Genomic DNA, 21,469 nt, shown 5'->3' with positions numbered 1-21,469 from the left:
GTTACTTGATTTATACTTCTCAAGTATAATTACTTATGTCCATTATATCAAGCTAATAAAATGATTAAGCAGTAGGTTTAATTTTCAAATTAAAATCATTACCCCTACTAAATCCTTTTCTATCCTATAGCTTTTCTTCAATGACTTCCATAGTTAAATCTACTGCCTACATATTTATTATTGAACCTTGAAATAATTCTCTTCACATTGACCTCAAGTTTATTAATTCCCTCAAATCTATATTTTATATACTTGGTAATGGAATAATATTAAGGGTTTAGGAGTTTAAAAGGTATTTACAAATACATATATAGTGAGTTGCTTGGTTAACAGCGTCTAAGGAAAGACAACATTAGTTATCTTTAACTGTTGAATATCTCTAACACCAAAGCTGTAAATAGTTATTAACTATGGTGTAAGTGGGCATTTCTGAGGCATAAAAAAGGAGATAAAAAATTAAATATTAAGGAAAATTTCCAGTCTGTTGTTTATACTATCTATAAGTAGGGGAAATTTTTAGTCTGAGTCATTCAAAGAACTGAAAAGTATAGTTCTAAAATTATTTAATATGTATCCTCAGCCATTCAAAGCCTGGATCTTTTCTGAAATAGAACCACAGACATTAGCAAATTAAGAGAGGTTCAACAAGGGCCTATCCTTACCAGCCAGCTCCAGGTTGCTCCTATTAATACTATATCCATTAATATTTTAACAACATAATTTTAAAAATCCTGTCAAAAAGGTCTCTTGGAATCATCCCAAGCCCCTAAGAACAGTATAAATTGGTGAGAAATATTGGACGAATTCCCAGTTTTGCTTTTATTGATTTTTAAAACATTTAGTTTAACTAAATACTTTGAAAACTAACCTCAATGCCTTTATGAGGATGAGGAGGAGAAAAAGGGCAAGGTGCCGATTATGCATAAATTCTGATGAGAGCTTTCTTTGGCAATTTGAGCAGCAGCTTTTGGCCTTATTTTGTCCAGGTTAATTTTTTCCCCTTTTCATACTAATAATCTTTCTCAAGGTATTTGACACCTTGAAAAATTACTCTTCCACCAAGTTTTCTATGAGAATAAATTAAAGACTGTCAGATATTCAGGATAATACTCCTGGCACATCACAGAATCTTAAGATACCATTGATTATAGGAAGCACCATTATTTAATGTGTTTAAGTGGAAAATTCTTGCTAATTAATTTATGATAATGCTTTACTGTCACAAAGAATTATTATTTATATGTATTTAAATCCCCTTTTAATACAAAAAAAATTACTTTTCCAGATACATGAGGCCATTATTCAGGCAAGGGAATGTGAATAGCTAGCCTTCCCTCTTAGAATCTCCCACAAAGAGGGGCACCGGGATGGCTCAGTCAGTTAAGCATCTGACTCTTGATTTTGGCTCAGGTCACAACCTCAAGGTCCTGGGATTGAGCCCCATGATGGGCTCTCTGGCTTCCAGCTCTCTCAAGCTTTAAATTTGCTTGAGAATTCTCTCCCTCTCCCTCTGCCCCTCCCCCAGCTTGCACATGTGCATGCTACCTCACACTCTCTCTCTAAAAAAAAGAAAAGAATCTCCTACTAATCAGCCAATTAATCAGACAATCCACCCATGTTCCAAAGCACTTATTGATGTTTTAAATTTTCTTTAAAGTTTATTTATTTGGGGGGAGGGGTGGAGGGAAAAAGAGAGAGAGAAAAATCTCTAGCAGAATCTGGGTTGAGCACAGAGCTGAACACTGGGCTCCATCTTACCACCCTGAAATCATGACCTGAGCCAAAAATCAAGAGTCTGTCACTTAACTGACTGAGCCACTCAGGCGCCCCTATTGATGTTTTTTTTTAAATATCTGCCATATTTTAGTCACTGGGCCAAGTTTATTGGAGCAGGTTTTTTTGTTGATCTTTATGACCATCACATGCCCATTTTGTCTTTTAAGAAATGTCAATTTTAGATTCATTAGAAATGTTGGAGTTAATTTTATTATCACATTTTTTTGTACTACTGATTAAAAAGTCGAAGCTAATTTTCAGTTTAATATCCTGAAATAAGTAGGCAACCTTGCTGACAAATTGAAAGCCCTTAATTCTTATAGTATTTTCATTGAACTATGAAGAGGAATATTGTACATAATATCCCTCCAAAATCTGTGGACTTTCCAGAGTATTATTTATCTGGTAAATAATTACCTGTAGAAAATTATAAACCTAAATATCATTGGTAAAATTTTGGATTTAGAAATATCTATGAATAAGGCCACGGAGTTTTTCTTTCTGAATTCTAAGAGCTTGTAGAAAATTAATATTAAAGAATGGACTGCCCCTTTAGGGTTTTGTTGCTGTTGTTTGTTTGTTTGTTTTATAAACAGACATGGCTTTTTGATTTTAAAAAAACCTTTTCCCTTTATATAATATGAACACCTTTAGGCTAGAATTTTTAGCTGTTTCAGTTTCAGAAAATATTTAAGTTTCAAAGTTCATGTCTAGCATTTCTGTGAGCATTATACAACCTAATTGGATAGTTAAGATAATGACTACTTTGGTGCCAAAGGGACAGACATTTTAGACCACACACAGAACAGAATATATCAGATGAATGTGGAAGGCCAAACACTTGGAAAACTAACTGGAATAGGAAGAGACTTCTACCACCAAATATAACAGTTAGGTAGCACGAGAAAGCATCTGGTCGGAGAGAGGGGCAAGATGGCAGAAGAGTAGGGTCCCCAAATCACCTGTCCCCACCAAATTACCTAGATAACCTTCAAAACATCCTGAAAATCTACGAATTTGGCCTGAGATTTAAAGAGAGAACAGCTGGAATGCTACAGTGAGAAGAGTTCGCGCTTCTATCAAGAGTTATAAAATCTGGATTACAATTCAATGTCAGAAAGCCAATTCAGAAGCACTATTATACAGCTACTGGTGGCTCTAGAAAAAAGCATAAAGGACTCAAGTGACTTCATGACTGCAGAATTTAGTTAGATCCAATCAGGCAGAAATTAAAAATCAATTGAATGAGATGCTATCCAAACTAGAAGTCCTAACAACTGAGGGTTAACGAGGTGGAAGAAGGAGTGAGTGACATAGAAGACAAGTTGATGGCAAAGAGGGAAACTGTGGAAAAAAGAGACAGACAATTAAAAAACCATGAAGATAGATTAAGGGAAATAAACGACATTCTTGAGAAGAAAAACTTACGTTTAATTGGGGTTCCCGAGGGCGCCGAAAGGGACAGAGGGCCAGAATATGTATTTGAACAAATTCTAGCTGAAAACTTTCCTAATCTGGGAAGGGAAACAGGCATTCAGATCCAGGAAATAGAGAGATCCCTCCCTAAAATCAATAAAAACCGTTCAACACCTCGACATCTAATAGTTAAGCTTGCAAATTCCAAAGATAAAGAGAAGATCCTTAAAGCAGCAAGAGACAAGAAATCCCTGACTTTTATGGGGAGGAGTATTAGGGTAACAGCAGACCTCTCCACAGAGACCTGGCAGGCCAGAAAGGGCTGGCAGGATATATTCAGGGTCCTAAATGAGAAGAACATGCAAACAAGAATACTTTATCCAGCAAGGCTCTCATTCAAAATGGAAGGAGAGATAAAGAGCTTCCAAGACAGGCAGGAACTGAAAGAAAGCATCTGGTCAAACATGAAAAAACAGAGATGAATACTGAAGTGACACCTTCCACATTTTGGACACTTGTTAACCAAATAACGTATAAATGAGTAGTGGCGTCTTTGGATAAGTTAATCAAAGGAGTACAAATAAATCAATTGAATTGCATGGCATTTTCCCTTCTATTTTGATCAACTGCCCCTCCATGAAATTTTTACCTTCTAACACACATATAATTTACTTACCTAGTCTATTTATGTTCTTGGACCCTCCCTGCACTCCTCCTCCATCTAAGCTCTATAACTTAAGTATTTTTCTCTGTTCACTAATATATGTGCCAGGCACCTTGAATAGAAGAGAAAATAATAGGTTCTCTAGAAAAAAATTGTTATGTGAATCAATGAATTTATGGGGTTCTAACTATTTGCGAATCTCATTGGTAAGCACAGCAGAATTTACAAAGATAAATGTGACACACTGCCAGTTGCCCAGGTATTTGGGACTAGAAAGGAATATCAAATTGCTATAACATAAGGCAGAAAACATAAGGGTTATCAAAGGCAGAGACATAAAGTATGGTACAGCAATGCTTCTCAACAGATATGCTATAGCGGTGAGCTGTTCAGATATTATAGGTGTAAGAAGATATTGATTTAGATGTCCTATTTTTAGCAATAAGAGTTTTGGGTGTTTTTTTTCCAGTTTAGTTCTCCCATTTGAATACTGCTAGAATTGCTGAAATATATCATCAATCTGGGTGACCTCTAGACTGAATTTAGTTTCAGGGATCTGAGGTAGTAGTATCACCAAGGAGTCAGAAGAGGCAAATACAAACTGTCTTTGGAAGGACATACCTTTATCCAAGGCACCAAAGAATCCTCACAGATAATATTTTTAGGACAATAAGCATGACTTAACCTAGTATACTAGGATATAAGATACTATATCCTGAATGAGAATTAAAAGAAACAAAGAGCAAAAACAGACCCACAGAAATTTTAAATATAGGAATTATTAACCACAGGTAATAAGACAATGGTGTTTATTAAGTTAAAATAAATAAAACAGAACTTTGAAAATACCTGCATAAACTAGGATACTCCAAAAAGTAATCTAAAAGATTTAAAAAATATGTATCAAATGGACTCTAGAAATGAAAAAAATGACAACTTAAAATAAAAATTCTACAAATAATTAAATGACAGATTAGAAAAAAAATGGAGAGAAATACTGAAGGTTAAAAATTAATTTCCAAAATATATAGCTGAGAAGAAAAAAAAAACAGAAAATATGGAAGAGAGTTTATGATACCAGGAGAGTAGGAAGTAACATTCTTTAGAGTTCTAAATGAAGATAAGACAGATTATAGGTGAGTCTATATTTGTAAAAATAATTACTGAGAATTTTTCATAATTAATAGAGATAATGGTTTTCTCTACCCTTGGGGCAACCTACCCTTTTTCTGCTTGTGAACATTTTCATTCATTTACCCCAATGTGCTTTTAAATTATTTTTTACATATGCCAAGACAAGCAAAATGCTGGAAAACATTGTTTTGGGTAGGCATTAACAATTTTTCAGACAAAAACCACATAATAAATATTGTAAAATATGTGGGCCATATGGTTTTTGTTGCAGTGACTCAATACAATGATTGTAGGACAAAAGCAGCCACAAACACTATGTAAACAAATAGATGTTACTATATTCCAATAAAACTTTACTATAAAAACAGGTATCAGTCTGCATTTGTCTCACAGTCTGTAGGCTTTAGTTTCCTAACCTCTACTTTAGAGGATCAAGGCATTGATTACAATAAAAAAAACACGTGAGGACAATTTTCTCCAATATTAGCCCTCAGAATACTTTGTGGAAGGCATAATGCAATGTTTCTTGAATTTTACTGCTCAGACTAATGGGCATAATGAGTTGGTAACAATATTAGAGGTACATATATAGACTTTATTAGTTAAAAAGGGATAATTTAGGAGCCCCTGGGTGGCTCAGTCAGTTAAAGATCTACCTTTGGCTCAGGTCATGTTCCTAGAGTCCTGTGAATGAGCCCTGCATTGGGCTTCCTGCTCAGTGGGGAGCCTGCTTCTCCCTCTCCTCTCTGCTTGAGCTCTCTCTTGTTATCTTTGTCTCTCTTTCAAATAAACAAATAAAATCTTTTTTAAAAAAGGATAATTTATACACTAACAAAGACAAAAATATACATTTAGGAAAACTAAATTAAATACCATAAATCTATGATGAAATCAAAACATTCTAAAGAGCATTTAAATTCTTTGTTTTATTATTTTGGAAAGACTTATTTACTTGAGAGAGAGAGAGAGAGATGAAAGAGACAGAGTATTCAGGGAGGAAGAGAAGAGGGAATGGGACAGGAGAATCTTAAGCCATCTCCCAGCTGAGCATGGAGTCCAACACAGGCCTCAATCCCAGGACCTTGAGATCATGACCTGAGCTGAAACCAAGAATCAGACACTCAACCAACTGAGCCACCAAGGTGCTGCAAGAAAACTGAAAACTTTTTAAAGGATGAAAAGGAAAATTTTTTTCTGAAGGAAGCTGAAACAAGTCATTTTGAATTACAATGGATTTATGAAGAAATACACAATTGTGGATATCACAAAACTTCAAAGGTAATGTACTAAGACAAAAAAACAAGAATAAAGAAAGCTCCATTTATTATATTGTATTGCTATTTTCTCAAATTATTATTTTTTTATTGATTTTATAATACTTTTAAAAGAACACGGTTGTTTTCCAAACAAAAGCAACATTTTATCAATGATAAATCTGAAAACAAATAACTGTTATGAATTTGGGTGTGATTATTTCTGACCAAGATACAATATTTAAATTATTGGAGATTAGGTAAATTTTACTTTACAAGGACTAGTATTTTGATACCATAAAAGTTGAATATTCTCATTTCTGTTAGTGTGAGTATAATGAAAGGAAATAAAGCATAATAGCATAGTTTTATACAATTTGAGAATTGATCACTGAACCTGAATGGATAATGAGTAATTCCATAGAATCCTGACATCTTAATTGCATCTGTAATTGGATCCATATGGGCTCTGAATATACCAACAAAGATAAAATTATATTAAATACCAGTCAGAAATGGTTATTTCTTACCACTCTCACTACAGAAGGGCTAACATTACTTAAGAGACTATCAAGAATAAATAAACATGCTGATACCTAGGACATATACTCAACATATCAAAAGTTACACATAATAACGTTAATTTGGAAGACTGAACACCATTCTTGTAATATAATCATGTAGTTTATTTCCAACGTATTGACTACCATGATGTACTCAGTTAAAGTTTAACATATTTTAAAGACTAATTTACTTGAGAGAGAGAGAGAGAGAGAGAGTATGTGCACATGCACGCACACACAAGCTAAGGTGGGGCAGAGGGAGAGGACCTCAAGCAGACTCCATTCTGAGCGCTGAGCCCCCCACCTCAGCTCAATCTAAGGACCCTGAGATCATGAGTCTGAGCTGAGACCAAGAGTCTGACTCTTAACCAACTAAGCCACTGAGGGGCCCCTAACATATTTTATACTGAGTAATCTATGCAATAAAAGTAATAACACTTCTAGAAGATAAATAGTTTTCAAATCTTATGTCTGGTTAATTAAATCACTAAGAAATTCTAGAAACACATCCACTGGAATCGTGGATATATGTATGTTGAAGATAATGAACACAGACTCATTGTCGTTCAAGAAAATATTTCAGTTAGGTAGAGGTCTGGAAAGAATGCTTCCTCTAAAACAATAGGGGCATCCATTGTATTACTATTTTGCATATCTGTTCTTTTTCTGTTTTCTTTCTCAACTACTGTATAAATTAAGTTTCCAACAAGATCTCTCCCTTGTTCTTTTGCTTCTTTATAATAATCATAAGAATATTAAGTTCTGTCCATATCAGTTTGCCAAGTCTGATACATTGTGAATAGGGCCTTATGAAAGAGCTTTACCATTTGGTTATCACTTGGAGGGGAACGTTTGGCTACCTAATGATAACAATGCTTGTGTAACATTAGGTAACAATGTATACTTGTGTCGAACTTCTAAAAGCTAACAGATCTTTCTTTAAGTGTATGTCTGACAGTTATGACATCATGTCTTCATAATGGCATGAGTATGTCAATCACCTGAAGAGCAAAGAAAATGATGGCGACCCCTCTAAAGTGATGGCATGAAGCCAGAGTGTTAGTTTTATATTTTTAGGAATCATATTGTCAGGTAAATGAAATGGTGACTTCCAATATAGAAGACAAAAGAGAGGGAAAAGTCCTGCTGATGAAAAAATAAGGATAATAGAAGAAAAGAAAAGAAATCAATTCAATTACTTAACTTTGAAATAAAACAAGCCAGTATCAGTCTCAATAAAAAATGTGACAATTGTTACTCCCAACTGCAACAAATCAGTTAGCAGTGTAGAAAAATGGAAAGCCCATTAGAAGTTTTTGTTTTCAACCACAAGGGAGGCACATAAGTTATAAATGGATTGGTAAAACTGTTTAGCAATAGTTAAGAAATCATAATTGAAATTCACATGATTGACACTCTGAAACATTTTCTGAAAACAAACATGATCTTTCACAGACCTGATAGCATCAGATGGTGCTACTAAGACCCATGGAGAAAGACCACAGGTTAATTAAAACAAAGGATTATGGATTTTCTAGGGAATGTAGTCATCACACATGATACTCAAAATACAAATTTAAAGTATCCCAAAGAAGGCACAAATTATTACCCAAATGATAACTTTGTAAGCTATATTAAAGAAAATGTTATTTATTTATCTATTTATCTATTTATTTATTTATTTATTTATTTATTTATTTAAGATTTTATTTATTTATTCATGAGAGCACACACACACAGAGAGAGAGAGAGAGAGGCAGAGACACAGGCAGAGGGAGAAGCAGGCTCCATGCAGAGAGCCTGACGTGGGATTCGATCCTGGGTCTCCAGGATCATGCCCTGGGCTGAAGGCAGCTCTAAACTGCTGAGCCACCTGGGCTGCCCAGAAAATGTTTAAACATTAAAAAAAGGAAAAAAAAACACTTCTCCTAGCCAAAATAGCCTATTTCTGAAGTGAGAAAGTACTTTCAATTTATTTCATGGGTCATCCATAATGAAACATCTTCTGCATCCTGTTAATTAGCTAGCCAAAGTGAGATAAAAATATATTTTGAAATTTTCTGAAACTATTGTACCCAATCAGAGTGAAATAAAAAATGTCTTTGTTTGGGATTATCACAGTAATAGATTATCATTAGAAATAAAATTGATTGTTTATAATGGACCTCAGTATTGTACCAAGCTGAAGCATTCTCCCTTCAAACTTCCAATGTTAGGTCTCATTGTTGCTAGAACTAATAAGATAAAACATAAATGGAAATAATTCTTAAAGAGAAACAGTACCTGAGAACTATTCAAATATTTATGCTTGTGCAAAACTAACCAGTTGAAGTACTTATTGAATATATACTATGTGTGTATGTTCTAGGCATTAAGAGTGCAGTGGCGAATAAGAAAGATAAAATATCACTCTCATGGCACTTACTTCCTAGTGGGGGAGACAGATAAAAGCAAACAAAAATAAATAAGAAATAAATAATGTGAAGAATATAAAATAGGCTGGTATAAAGGGAACAACAGACCATCCACTTTGAACTAGATGGTCAGAGACAACCTCAAGACAGAATGTACAAAGAGGTACACAGAAGTACAGTTCATTTAATAAAATAAATTGAAAATTTCCTCAATACCATCAATATTAAGAATACTAAATCAATTATGATATACCTATAAAATGAAGCTCATACAAAAAACCATAACATACGTAGTAAAGTTTTAAAATTTCCACAATATATTATAGAATTAAAAACTGAAGATGCCAGTGTTACATACTGTATCATAGTACCTATGTAAAAATAGTATTAATTTCTAAGGCTGCATACATATGTCAATGCATAACTGGATGCCTGAAATTATACATAATAAATTATAGCTAGAAGTGATCTTGGGGAGATGAGTGGCTGTAGATAATCAAGGTGGTGATGATTAATGGGGACTTTTGCCTCAGTAGTTATGTTTTAAAATTTTATAAGTAAAAGATACTTGGGTATTCATTTTGTTATTAAAAATTAATTTAAAAAATTAAAGGCAATTGAATATTGCCAGAAGGGAGTAGTGGGCAAGATGAGTGAAGGAGGTCAAAAGCTAGAAACTTCCAGTTATACAATAAACAAGTCATGGCGGTATAACTTAGAGCATGATAACGATGGTTAATAACACTGTTGCATATTTGAATGTTGTTAAGAGAGTAAATCATTGAAGTTCTCATCGCAAGAAAGAAAATGTAACTGTGTGGTGATGGATGTTAACTAGACTTATTGTGGTGATCATTTTGCAATATATACAAATATCAGATGAATGTGTTGTACACCTAAGACAAATATGTTATATATCATTTATGCCTCAATGAAAAAGGTAAGACAATCTGATAACATAAACTAAAATTTTAAAACAACTTCTAATTTCAACTCTATAACTTCAATCTTGAAAAAATCATTTAAGTCAACTCTTTTCCTTATAAAAAGTAGAAGCCATATCTCCACTACTACCTATACTTAGAGCACTTATCTCAAAGTTGAAATGATTGCATTGGTAAAGCTATTATGTATACAGATAAGCATGATCAGATAAGCATGATCAAAATAAAACTGATGTGAGGAAAACAAAGTTGTTTTAACCTTCATTGTTTAAAACTCACACAGAAAACAATTTAATGATAAAACACTCTGGTAAAAGGTGTGATGGGACAGAAGTTCTGTCAGTTTTGATTACTTTTCAGGTACATCAAGGAAACATGAACTACACTGATCTCTTCAGGTAATCTACTTTGAAAGGCAGCTAACCACACCGCTGACTGAATAGTTTTCTTTAAGGTCAACTTAAAAGTTGAATTTTATAAAGGCAAGACATGGGGGTTTTGTTTGTTTGTTTTTTTGTCATGGATGGGAATGATGTTTTAGCAGATGTTGGAAAAGAGTATGATTGATTCCCCAAATTAGTGCTGACCTCAAACCTCATATCTTTATGAACTTAAAACCTTAGACATTCTGTAAAAGGAAACCAAGAGTCACACAATAGGGGGACCTATTGTGACCAAGAGTAACACAATAGGGGAATGCTGTTTCTTCTCATAGTATTCCTTTAACAGTTCCAAAGGTCCTTAGGAATAACTAAGACTTCCTCTGTTTGAAGCACATTCCACCACTAAAAACATAATAAAACTAAATACAAGTTGGTTATTATTCATGAAGATATTCAAGTAGCTATAATCAGGAATTTAAGATGGTATATTTTTCTTAAATAGAAAATATTTAATTAGATTTTTGTAGCATTGCATTCTTCCCTTGGCTATACAACATATTAAACAGGGGCTCAGAATATACTACTAGAGTCTTCTCTGGCTATTGGTAAAGAACAAAGCTTGCAGAAATTTTACAACTCTGGATTTCTGTATTATATTTAAAAAAGAAAAAATAATGACATCAGTGAGGGCATCCAGCTCATGTTATCACGAGGGCAAGTTAGGATTTTCCTTATGGCACTAAAGTTCCTTGGAAAAAAAGGATCCTTAGAATATCAGGATCTATAGCAAATAATATGCCCAATATCACTGATTCATCATCCAAATAAATACTGTAATGTAAAATCTATCAGTACCCTAGGAAACCATACTGACAGTAGGTTTGTTCTTTACCTAGAATTCTAGTTATGTCCTTCGTTTAGACTCTCCAGTAACTACTGGTGAGAGGTAAGTGACACAATAAAACCTCAGCTGTAGATCAGATTTAGGGTTAAGAACACTGGGGAATCACAGAATACCTAGAACTCAACAACGTGGTACTCTATCTTACAGCATCCACATGGCACTATTAGCCTTTGGGATGATTAATATTTATCTCCCCTCCACACAAAACAAGGCTGTATAATCTGGAAATAAATGTACATGAGTATTTAAAATATAAGAGTCTAGCACTTAATCAGGGTTTTTCTGCTCTGTGAGATCTTTCTTAAAATCTCATAGTATTACCAATGAGAGTAGTTTTGAGAAGATATATTGCAATTACTTATACAAAGGAATGCATTGAAGAATTATTAATCCTTATTTATTGCAATTGTTTTCTATTGTCTTCATGAATTCATAAAATATATGAATAAGAAAATTAAATGTTAATGTTTTTATGACAAAACAATTTGGAAGGGCCATATGAATAGCGCATTACTCTGATAATAGATTCAAGGTCATGCAAGTAATGTATTGGCTAAATGACCATGGAGATTGCTATTTTATTCTGCAATGCCGAGCTGAATGACTAGGGCAAAATGTTGAAATAGCATTTGAGCTTCTATGATTTTAAAATATTAGAGCTTTTAAAAAATCCTGATGGAATTTGCATTGCAATGTGCCTTACATATTAGGTAATGCAATCCTATCTTGGGACATAATCTGATGGCATCATCACACACAAACACATTCATCATCCTGTTCTGAAGATTCAAAAAGGAGAATGTTTTCTAAGTGTAACTCACATCCCACTAACTTATCATATTCTTGTTGACTATCAGGCAGCTGAAATAACTTAATGTGCTTTGAATATTTAACCCAAAGTAATATAAGAAAACATCTGTCACTTACGTTTTTGAGTCATCCCATAACACACAATAGGGATTCAAAGTACCCTAAAAATAAGCAGAGAAAGAATAAATGTCTCTTGAATACATACAACAAAAATGGAAGTTTTATGCGAAATCCAAACAGAATGGCAGATTTCTTATCTTGCAGTGTGATACTATTTTTTTGCATAAAAATTTCGTATGTCCTTTTTCATAGATTTGGTGATGCATTTTATGAAATTCTAGTCATAAAGACAATACATTTATTATAAACATTACAACCTATATTTAGGGTTTTTTTTTTGAAAAGTGAAAGTGAACCTTTTTTATAGCACAAGGTCCAACATCTGATAATTTCTATTTCAGTTTTTAATCTATAAAACATTAATTGCTGGATTATTTCTTTTCAGAATACCAAAATATCTACAAAATTTAAATCACAGATAAACATTCTATATTATGCACAGGTACAAACATCACCACTGCCACCCTCATCAACCTTCAGTTGGTCACCTTCCTGGGGGCAAGAGATAGTTGCATTTACTGTCTATTTCCAGAGTGTTGGCTTGAAATAGCCACTTTTTTTTCCTAAAAATGGATTTATTATGTATAGTTGTATTTTTTTAAAAAAGGAATATTTTATTCAATAATGACAACGAATGAAATTAAAATCGATGCACCTCACAGCATTCTCTGAGTTGGTTTTCCCTTAAAGTATGGACAATATAAATGTCATTGAAAGGGATTTTTTTTAAAGATTTTATTTATTTATTAGAGAGAGAGAGAGAGAGAGAGACAGAGAGAGAGAGAGAGAGACAGAAAGAGAGAGACAGGCAGAGGGAAAGGCAGGCTCCATGCAGGGAGCCCGACATGGGACTGATCCTGGGTCTCCAGGATCACGCCCTGGGCTGAAGGCATCACTAAACCTTTAAGCCACCGGGGCTGCCCAAAAGGGATTTTAAGTACAAATTTGTACCTGATATGCAAGCTCCTCTGCCCCAATGTGCCCCTCTCCCTAGCAAGTCATTCATGGCTGCCTTCTTGGTGTGTACTTCACAATTAGCATGAACTAATTAAACCAGATCCACTATTTCATAACCCTTTTGTATGTCTTCTTAATGATAATAATTATACCTACTGAGTGAAGATGGAGATGGAAGCATAAAATGGGATATTCTTTTGAATTTGGAAAGAAATGCAAAGTCTAATAATTTCATTCCTATAAGCTTAAAATGTAAAAATGGTAAAATCCCAGTAGAGCTGTTGTTATTTCTTGAACACCATATTATTCTTCTGAAATCAACTAGAGAAAATGCAGATGTGACCACATCTACACCACAGCAAAGTGTTTTTTTGTTTGTTGGTTTGTTTGTTGTTTATTTCAATTGTTCACAATGTTACATTAGTTTCAGGTGCATAACATAGGGATTTGACAAGTTTATATGTCATGGCTTGCAATATCTTCTTAACAGATTTTCTTATATGGAATCACATCTAATGAAGCTATGTAAAAATTGTGCCAAATTTTTATTCAGTTCAATAATTACATATGTATGAGTGGCCATCCTGACCCTCAGGATGATACGATGAGGTTTTCATTATCTTGGGAAGTGCTTTCTGTTTTAAAGATACTAATTGTTGAAAGTGTTTTCTTTCTGTTTGTCACATTCATTGGGCCTTATTTGGCCCTTTTGAAACTAGCCTCATAACTCTTCCTTTACATGATATCTTTAGATATCTACAAACACTATTCTACCCCTGAAGAGTCTTCTTCTCTATTAAACATACTTTGTTGGTTTTAAGTTCTCTCATTCTCCACATCACTTATTTCCCGGAGCACACACTTCTAAAGTATGTTTAGGGAAACCATCCATGTGTATCCTACCTGTGCAGAACAAAGTGGTCCTATTGCTCCTCCCCTTTAAGTGCCATATTCCTAATGATGCAAGCTATCAGATCTTCCTTAGCTTGATTACTTACACATTGAAGTGTCCTAGGAGACCACTTGCTGAATTTTGATTTTGACAACCCATACATTCACTATTGACTCAAAACTTTTAAAATCATTACAGGATTAAGAAACAAACATAGTAAATATGTTCTCATCCTATCAAGTCACTAATAAAAATGATGAATAGGCCAAGGCAGATAAAAGTTACAATCCTGAAACAAGCTACTGGCTCTGTTCCATAAGTGGACATGCGACCTCTGTGACCTCCAGCACCCACCCTCAGTCTTGTCTTTAAGTAGATAATCACTGAGGTATATCTGGCAAAACAACCTCTTTAAAAGGCTAGGCAGGTTCTTTGTGCAGTGTTGTCTTTCTAAATGCTGTTTGCTGGGTCCATTCTAGAATTTCACCAGAAATAAAGATTAAAAATAGTGATTTTAAAATTTGTGAAATCCAACCCAATTTTATTTTTAATTTTAATGAGGACATTTGACTAATTCCAAGATTTTAACTGCATTACCAAAAATCCCTCAAAGACCACATATCCAAGGTATGTTACTTCTTGTCAAATGCTCATACCTATAAACTATGGTCTTAGAGCATAAAAGCTCTCCTTTCCCTGAAAAAGGTAAAAATCCTATAGAAGTTGATGAGGAACACACATGTGGAATATTTATATAACAATAAGGAGACATATTTTTATAAGTGTCACTAGTCATAATATACTGTTTAATGGAGAAATAAGGAGCATTATGGCTCATGTTAGATCAAGTTTCATGAATTAAGTAGGTCTTAATGTGGTTCTATAGGAGGGATAGATCTGCAGAGGGTCATAGAAGGGAATGGTGCTTCAACTTGTTTTCTTTTCCTTTTTTTTTTTTTTTCCTTCTTTTTAAAATAGTTTTCTTCCTCTGTCCTATGAGATTCTATCTGGTTTTGTTGAAATTTTCATTTCAATCTGTGACTTTCTAAGAAAGCCTTAGTATAACTACAATGTTGTATCATAAAGCTATGCTATATTCTATCAGGGTACTTGTTCAAAAGAGCTCAAAACACTTTATAGAAAATAAATTTTCTTTGAAATCTCACAATAAGGGTATGGGAATATAAATTTCATGAATATAGAAACTAATTATGGGTGAAGAACCAGAGATAATAGTTTTCTGAATCCAGTTCACCTCTTTTAGTAATGTATGAGTTAAAGTTAAATCTCTTTATAAACCAATATAGGATTAATATTTCATATTTAGAGTTCATAACAGGTTACAACAAAAAATAGCATTAGAAAAGAAATATAACATGGCCTTAATTGTTTGGGTATCTCTTTCTTTTTTAATTCCTTAAAGGAACTATATAAAAGTATAGAGGTGAGGAATGCTTATTCTACTTTTAATCCATGCCATTGTTAACTTTAATTTTATCTTCTACCTTCTTCATCCCTCATCACTTGGATCTTATTCCATACTTCTCTTCTTGTCCTTGTGAAATTTTAAGAAGCATCCATGTGACAATTATTATAGGTTCCAAAATGCACCACTCAATCTTGTGTTTCACTTTACATTCTGGAAACTACAGGACAGACACCCCTCTGCGAGCATTCATGTCTAGTTACCAACATATAGGTCTGTGAACTGAGGTCAACTATTTAAACATTTGAAGATTAGGAAAATAAACAGAATAAACAAATTAGAGGAATCTTAGTATCTAGATAGACTAGTTGCTTAAGGAAAAAGAATGAGCAATGGGAAACATGAAGCAAATATCAATGATGAATGAACTCTAAACAAGAAAAAAAAACTGGCTAAAAAAGGTTCTGCTGCAAAACCACTTGTAAAATATTTGTTATAATTTTTAGATACTTTTCTCAAACGCACTGTGCTACAAGACGTGTTATGAGGAATTTACAGGAAATCAATAACAGGAAATGGTGAGCACAACAGAGAGTAACAAACCATAATGACATGAGCAAGAGGAAAATAGGCAAGCTGTGCACTAGCCTATAGCAGCAGATTTAAGAAATGCATTAAACTAAGGAAACAAACAATTCTCAGCCAAATGGGACAAGTGTGCTTAAGAAAATTCATTTACAAAGCTGTCAATATCGTTGACACTTAAAATATTAAAACAGCATCGACTTGAAAACTTTTGGAAAGGATACTCTATTCTTGAAAAACACGTTTTTGGTAAAACAAGCAAGCAAAAAACCAAACAAACAACAAGTCTATATCTCCCTATAGTAAATTACAATCACTTAGTAAACACCTATTACATTCCAGGTACCATTTGAATCACCAAGGATGCAGCATTGAACAAAACAAAATTCTTGCTTCATAGACTTAATTCTAGTGAAGAGGGCAGGGAGAGAGACATAAACACATAAATATATAATATGCTGGATGGTAATCTGTGCTATGAGAAGTAAATGACAATGACAGGAAAGACTGGGAAATGAATGAATTGCAATCTTATATACTGGGAAGCCTTCACCTGTAAGATGATATTTGAGCAGAGATCTGAAGGAAGTTCATCACAGAAAAAAATAAGAGTAAAGTCACAATAAAGATGAATAAAGATCAAACTTCTCTAATTTTTCTTTGGTGATTTTCAGTTCTGAATGAATTCAATCCACATGCCATAACACTCTTGCTATCTTATGGTTTTCCAAGTATTTTCTCTGGACCTACTCTAAAATCAACTGGGGTGCTTATTAAAAATGTAGAGTCCTTGGCTCCACAAATTTTGAGATTGGGACTATACCTAGGAACATGCATTTTATTATTACTGCCTCCACCCAACATAATTTCTAGCCACATCAAATTTGAAAAAGCACTGCTCAAGACACATGCAACAAAAATTATATGGTTTATTTACCCTGTGTTTCTTCAAACTTTCACATGCTTAGTGTTCATGTGACACAGTAACTTCCAAATCTAGAAACGTCTTAACTTTCTTGTACCTTTCAGAGTCCTCTTAAAACAATATATCCTCCTGTCTATAGAGGCAAAGCAAGCAAATAGACAAAGCATCTAAGGGCATGAAGAAGGGCAGTGACTTCATCAGAATCGTATCAACATTTCCAATTTTCTGACTCAGATGTTCCAGGATGACTCTCTCTATCACATCTTCTAGTGCATTGTACACTGACTTCTTGAATGTAGATGGAAGAATGATTGTTCAACAGACACTTCACTGTCTCTCTTTAATTTTCAAAATTTTAGACACAAAGGCATTGCGTTAAAAGTACCTGGGTTTTGCTAAGCATATGTTCCTTTTCTTTCCCCACCAAAGCTTAGTTGTAGTTGTTATATAGCTGCACAAATAGATTTTGGGAATTCCTTGAGAACATTTCCAAAATGATTGACCTGACCCATAAGACTATTTTATATCTTGTGTGTAATTTTAATACTACTTAAGAAAAGACACATTTAAAAAAGTCTAAGGAATGCATGCTATGGGAGGTAAGATCTTGATGGATGTAAATTTTTCCATAGTCAAATCTATGAAAGGTCACTAAAAGCTGGTAAGTTTAAGTACTTCTTTTAACATATAAACAGCTTCATAGTTCCTGAAAGCGTAATATACCACCCAAGCATATGATGCAGTTGAAAAAGGTGTATAAAACTCAACAACAGAAAATGGTCTGTTGAATGTTCTCCAAATCCTTTTTCAAGGTTATCATAAGTACTGTGCCATATTTTCATATTTTTAAATGATATTTAAAAGAACTAAATCTCATTCTAACACTCTCTTTCTCCTCCTTCTCCTTCTTCTTGAAAGGGTAGCTGACATCCTGAAGTCTAAAGAGCATCATTAAAACTGTAATACTATGCTTTTACTTAATAGGAGAATGGAGATAAAGGGACTTTTGGATAGATTTATGAGGGTTCTGCAGAAAGCATCACATTGAGAACCAGTCAATAAGGAAAAGAATGAGCTGGCTTTAACTAAGGCAGACTAATCTAAAGACCACTGAAGCGAGAAATGCAGACTATTGTTTTACCAGGATGAGTTGCATCCATGTTGCATAGCTTTTCTTGAGGAGTTGGCAGCTACTTAATTGGAACATAAAGTAACAGCTTATATTTAATTCAGCTTCTGCTATGTGGTTACTTACTAGCCTTCATTAACCAGATGATATGATTTTTGTGTATGTGATAATAGCCTGCCGCTCTAATTTCTGAGATATATCACTAACCGGGATGTACATTATTTCCCAATGAATACTGCCTATTTGACATATGGTAAACAATAAAAAGTAGAACCACCATCAGGAATTGTTTGTATGTGTGTTCTTCAGAGAAAATCATTGCCTGCATGCAAGTGTCTTAGAGTGTCTTGGTCATATATGATTATATGATTACATAATTTCCAATGATGCAATCTGCACAGGAGTCTGATGCACCTCCCAATAAGCACATGGGTTATTTCCTAGGGGCATAAATTACTCCAAATATTTCCTGAGTTGGAGTGGCAAATAACTTTAATTTAAAAATAGTTAAATAACTAGATTTCATATAGATAAAACATAAAGCTTAAGTCTTTTCCTTTTACAGCCAAGAGGATATTATAATGTATCTTACCAATACTTTTATGGGATTGTAGAAGAGGCAAGACTGACAGTGTTGTTTTGCACTGTTCCAGTCTATCATCTGCCAGCAGAGAAGTTTTACTAAATCGCTTCAAAAGCACAACATATGTACAAATGCCAGAGTTGCCTCAGATGTTCAGCACCTGGCTGCACAAGACCCTTCCTGTGGCCGCCTAGGTGGTGCTGTCCTGTAGCATCCTCTGATTTTCTCTCACATCCCACCACCACTTCACAACGCTATTCTCACTGTCTAGTATCTCTTTTAATCAGGTTCCTAAAGTGCTGGTATGATAATCAGCAGGACAAAATTTAATCTCTAGTTGCTAATTAATTCTTATTGAATAATGCATCATTTTTGTATTATATCTGATTCAAAATGGCACTATTAATGTTTACATATATATTATCTTCATAATCTAAAATTAATTTCGCAATGTTCCAATGCAGTGTTATTAGTTTTCTACTGCTGCTGTAACAAATTACCATAAATAGCAGCAAAGAACAACATAAATTTATTATCTCACAGTTTCTGTAGGTCAGAAGTCTTGTGAGCTCAGCTGGACCTCTGTTCAAGAGATTCACAAGGCTGAAATCAAAGTATTGGCAAGATTGCACTGCTTTATGGAGAATCTAAGGATCAATCCATATTCAGGCTCATTCAAGTTTCAGCAAAAAGCAGTTCCTTGCAGTTGCAGGACTGAGGACCACATTTCCTTCCTGGTTGGCAAGCATGGGTTGTTTTCAGCTTTTAGGGGCTGCCTATACTACACCCCTTGGCTTGAGGCCTTCTTCCTCCACTGTCAAAATTAGCAATAGTACTTGAATCTTCATTATGTTGTATTTTTGACTACAGCCATAGGGAAAACTTGTTCACTTTTAATGGTTCAGGTGATTAAACTGGACCTACCCAGATAATACATGATATTTTCCCCCATCTCAATGTCCTTACCCTTAATCACATCTGCAAAGTCCGTTTTGACATATAACACAACAGGTACTGGAGATTAGGAAATGGGCATTTTGCGGGGAGGAGTATGGGTTGTGTGCCATACAGAGGTTGACTAACTCAATAGCCCAGAAGCCAAATCTGGCTTGCCACCTATTTTTGTAGATAAAATTTCATTACAGAACCACACCCATTTGTATATTGTCTGGCTGCTTTCATGCTCCAACAGCAGAACTGAGTAGATGGGACAGAGGCCGTTATGGCTCACAAGTCTAAAGTATTTGCTATCTGACTCCTAACTGAAAAAGTTTGCTGACCACTGCTCCAAAAATAGTGTGATTATTCTAAAATCTTTTTGAAAAATTTTAACTATGTATTACGAATAAAATAAACTGAATTTGAAATGTAAGTGGGAAGATTGCTTATTCAAACTGGGGAATTTAGGATATAACCAGAAAAACAAAACCAACTGTAGCTAGAGAATGTCTATCTCAATTTCAGCCAGTGGCACAGCCATCAATCTGCTTGTCTAGTTAGCATTTCAAAACTCTTCATAAAAATTACCAACAGCTTTAGGCAGGAAAAAAAAAAGTCAGAAATCTTTTTCAAATAGATAAAAGCTAGGGTAGAAAAGTAATTCAAAAAGTAAAGGGATACAAACATCCCCTTGTAGAGATTATAGATGCATAGACTGGTCTTCCTTAAGCTTTGCCAAGTGATTTTTAATTCCTTAGGTTGTTATCAGTCTTTGATATTCATCAAAATACCCACTGATGAGTGCTGAAATCTCTTTTCATTGTTTCTCATGCTTATCTAACAGTAACAAGCATATTCATTATAGTCTTCCATTGTGTTTTCAGCTATGATTTACAAAGGCCAAGGCTCACAATTAATTTTAGTTTATACACATAAAACAGACTCCTTCATTTGTTAGCTTGATCTTATTAGTATGTAAGCAAATATGGCAAAGAAAACAAAACCTTGTACAAGCTCAAATTTCCATAAGAATTTTTGTGACTATGACCAATTTGAGAACTACGAATAAACCTCACAGATTTTTCTAAATGCTGAAAGACAGCAGTATCATGCTACCTAGACCATTAGAGTCATTTCTTAGAGGAAGAAACAGAAAAGCAAGACTGCAGAGACTGCAGGCCAGCATAGTCCAATCTATCCTTCCAACAGAAATGTAAGTACATAAAAATATTTTTAAATTTGGAAAAAGAATGCGTTTTTAAGCTAACAAAGTTGATAGAGCATGAGATAACCAAAATTAATTTACTTTCTTAGTCTTCTAACTCATCTTTAAAGATGGAGATGTTATACACCTTGGAAAGTCATATCTGTCTCAGATCTATCAGATCTGTCAGATCCAAGGCATCCTAATGTTGGGGGGGTGTGTGCACGCATGTGTGCATATATGGTCATTCTACTATACTCATTTAGGACTCAATAATTAGGGATCCCTGGGTGGTGCAGCGGTTTAGCGCCTGCCTTTGGCCCAGGGTGTGATCCTGGAGACCCGGGATCGAATCCCACGTTGGGCTCCCGGTGCATGGAGCCTGCTTCTCCCTCTGCCTGTGTCTCTGCCCCCCTCTCTCTCTCCTCTCTCTCTCTCTCTCTCTCTC

The 21,469-nt window shown here is 34.4% G+C and overlaps 1 protein-coding gene across 4 annotated transcripts in view; it reads right to left on the bottom strand.

Moving 5' to 3' along the window:
* The window catches only part of ADGRB3 (adhesion G protein-coupled receptor B3), a 717,179-nt gene that overhangs the window by 278,506 nt on the left and 417,204 nt on the right, over positions 1–21,469 (bottom strand). For all 4 annotated transcript variants that reach the window (XM_025444944.3, XM_025444946.3, XM_025444947.3 and 1 more), the window contains one exon: positions 12,379–12,422. In XM_025444944.3, coding sequence (XP_025300729.1) covers positions 12,379–12,422 — 44 coding nt within the window. The remainder of the gene's footprint in view (positions 1–12,378; positions 12,423–21,469) is intronic.

Source organism: Canis lupus, chromosome 12 (genome assembly GCF_003254725.2).
Source record: "Canis lupus dingo isolate Sandy chromosome 12, ASM325472v2, whole genome shotgun sequence".
In the NCBI taxonomy this organism is placed as follows: Eukaryota; Metazoa; Chordata; class Mammalia; order Carnivora; family Canidae; genus Canis; species Canis lupus.
Note: the sequence above shows the minus strand (reverse complement) of the source record. Positions and strands in the feature narration are given on the sequence as shown.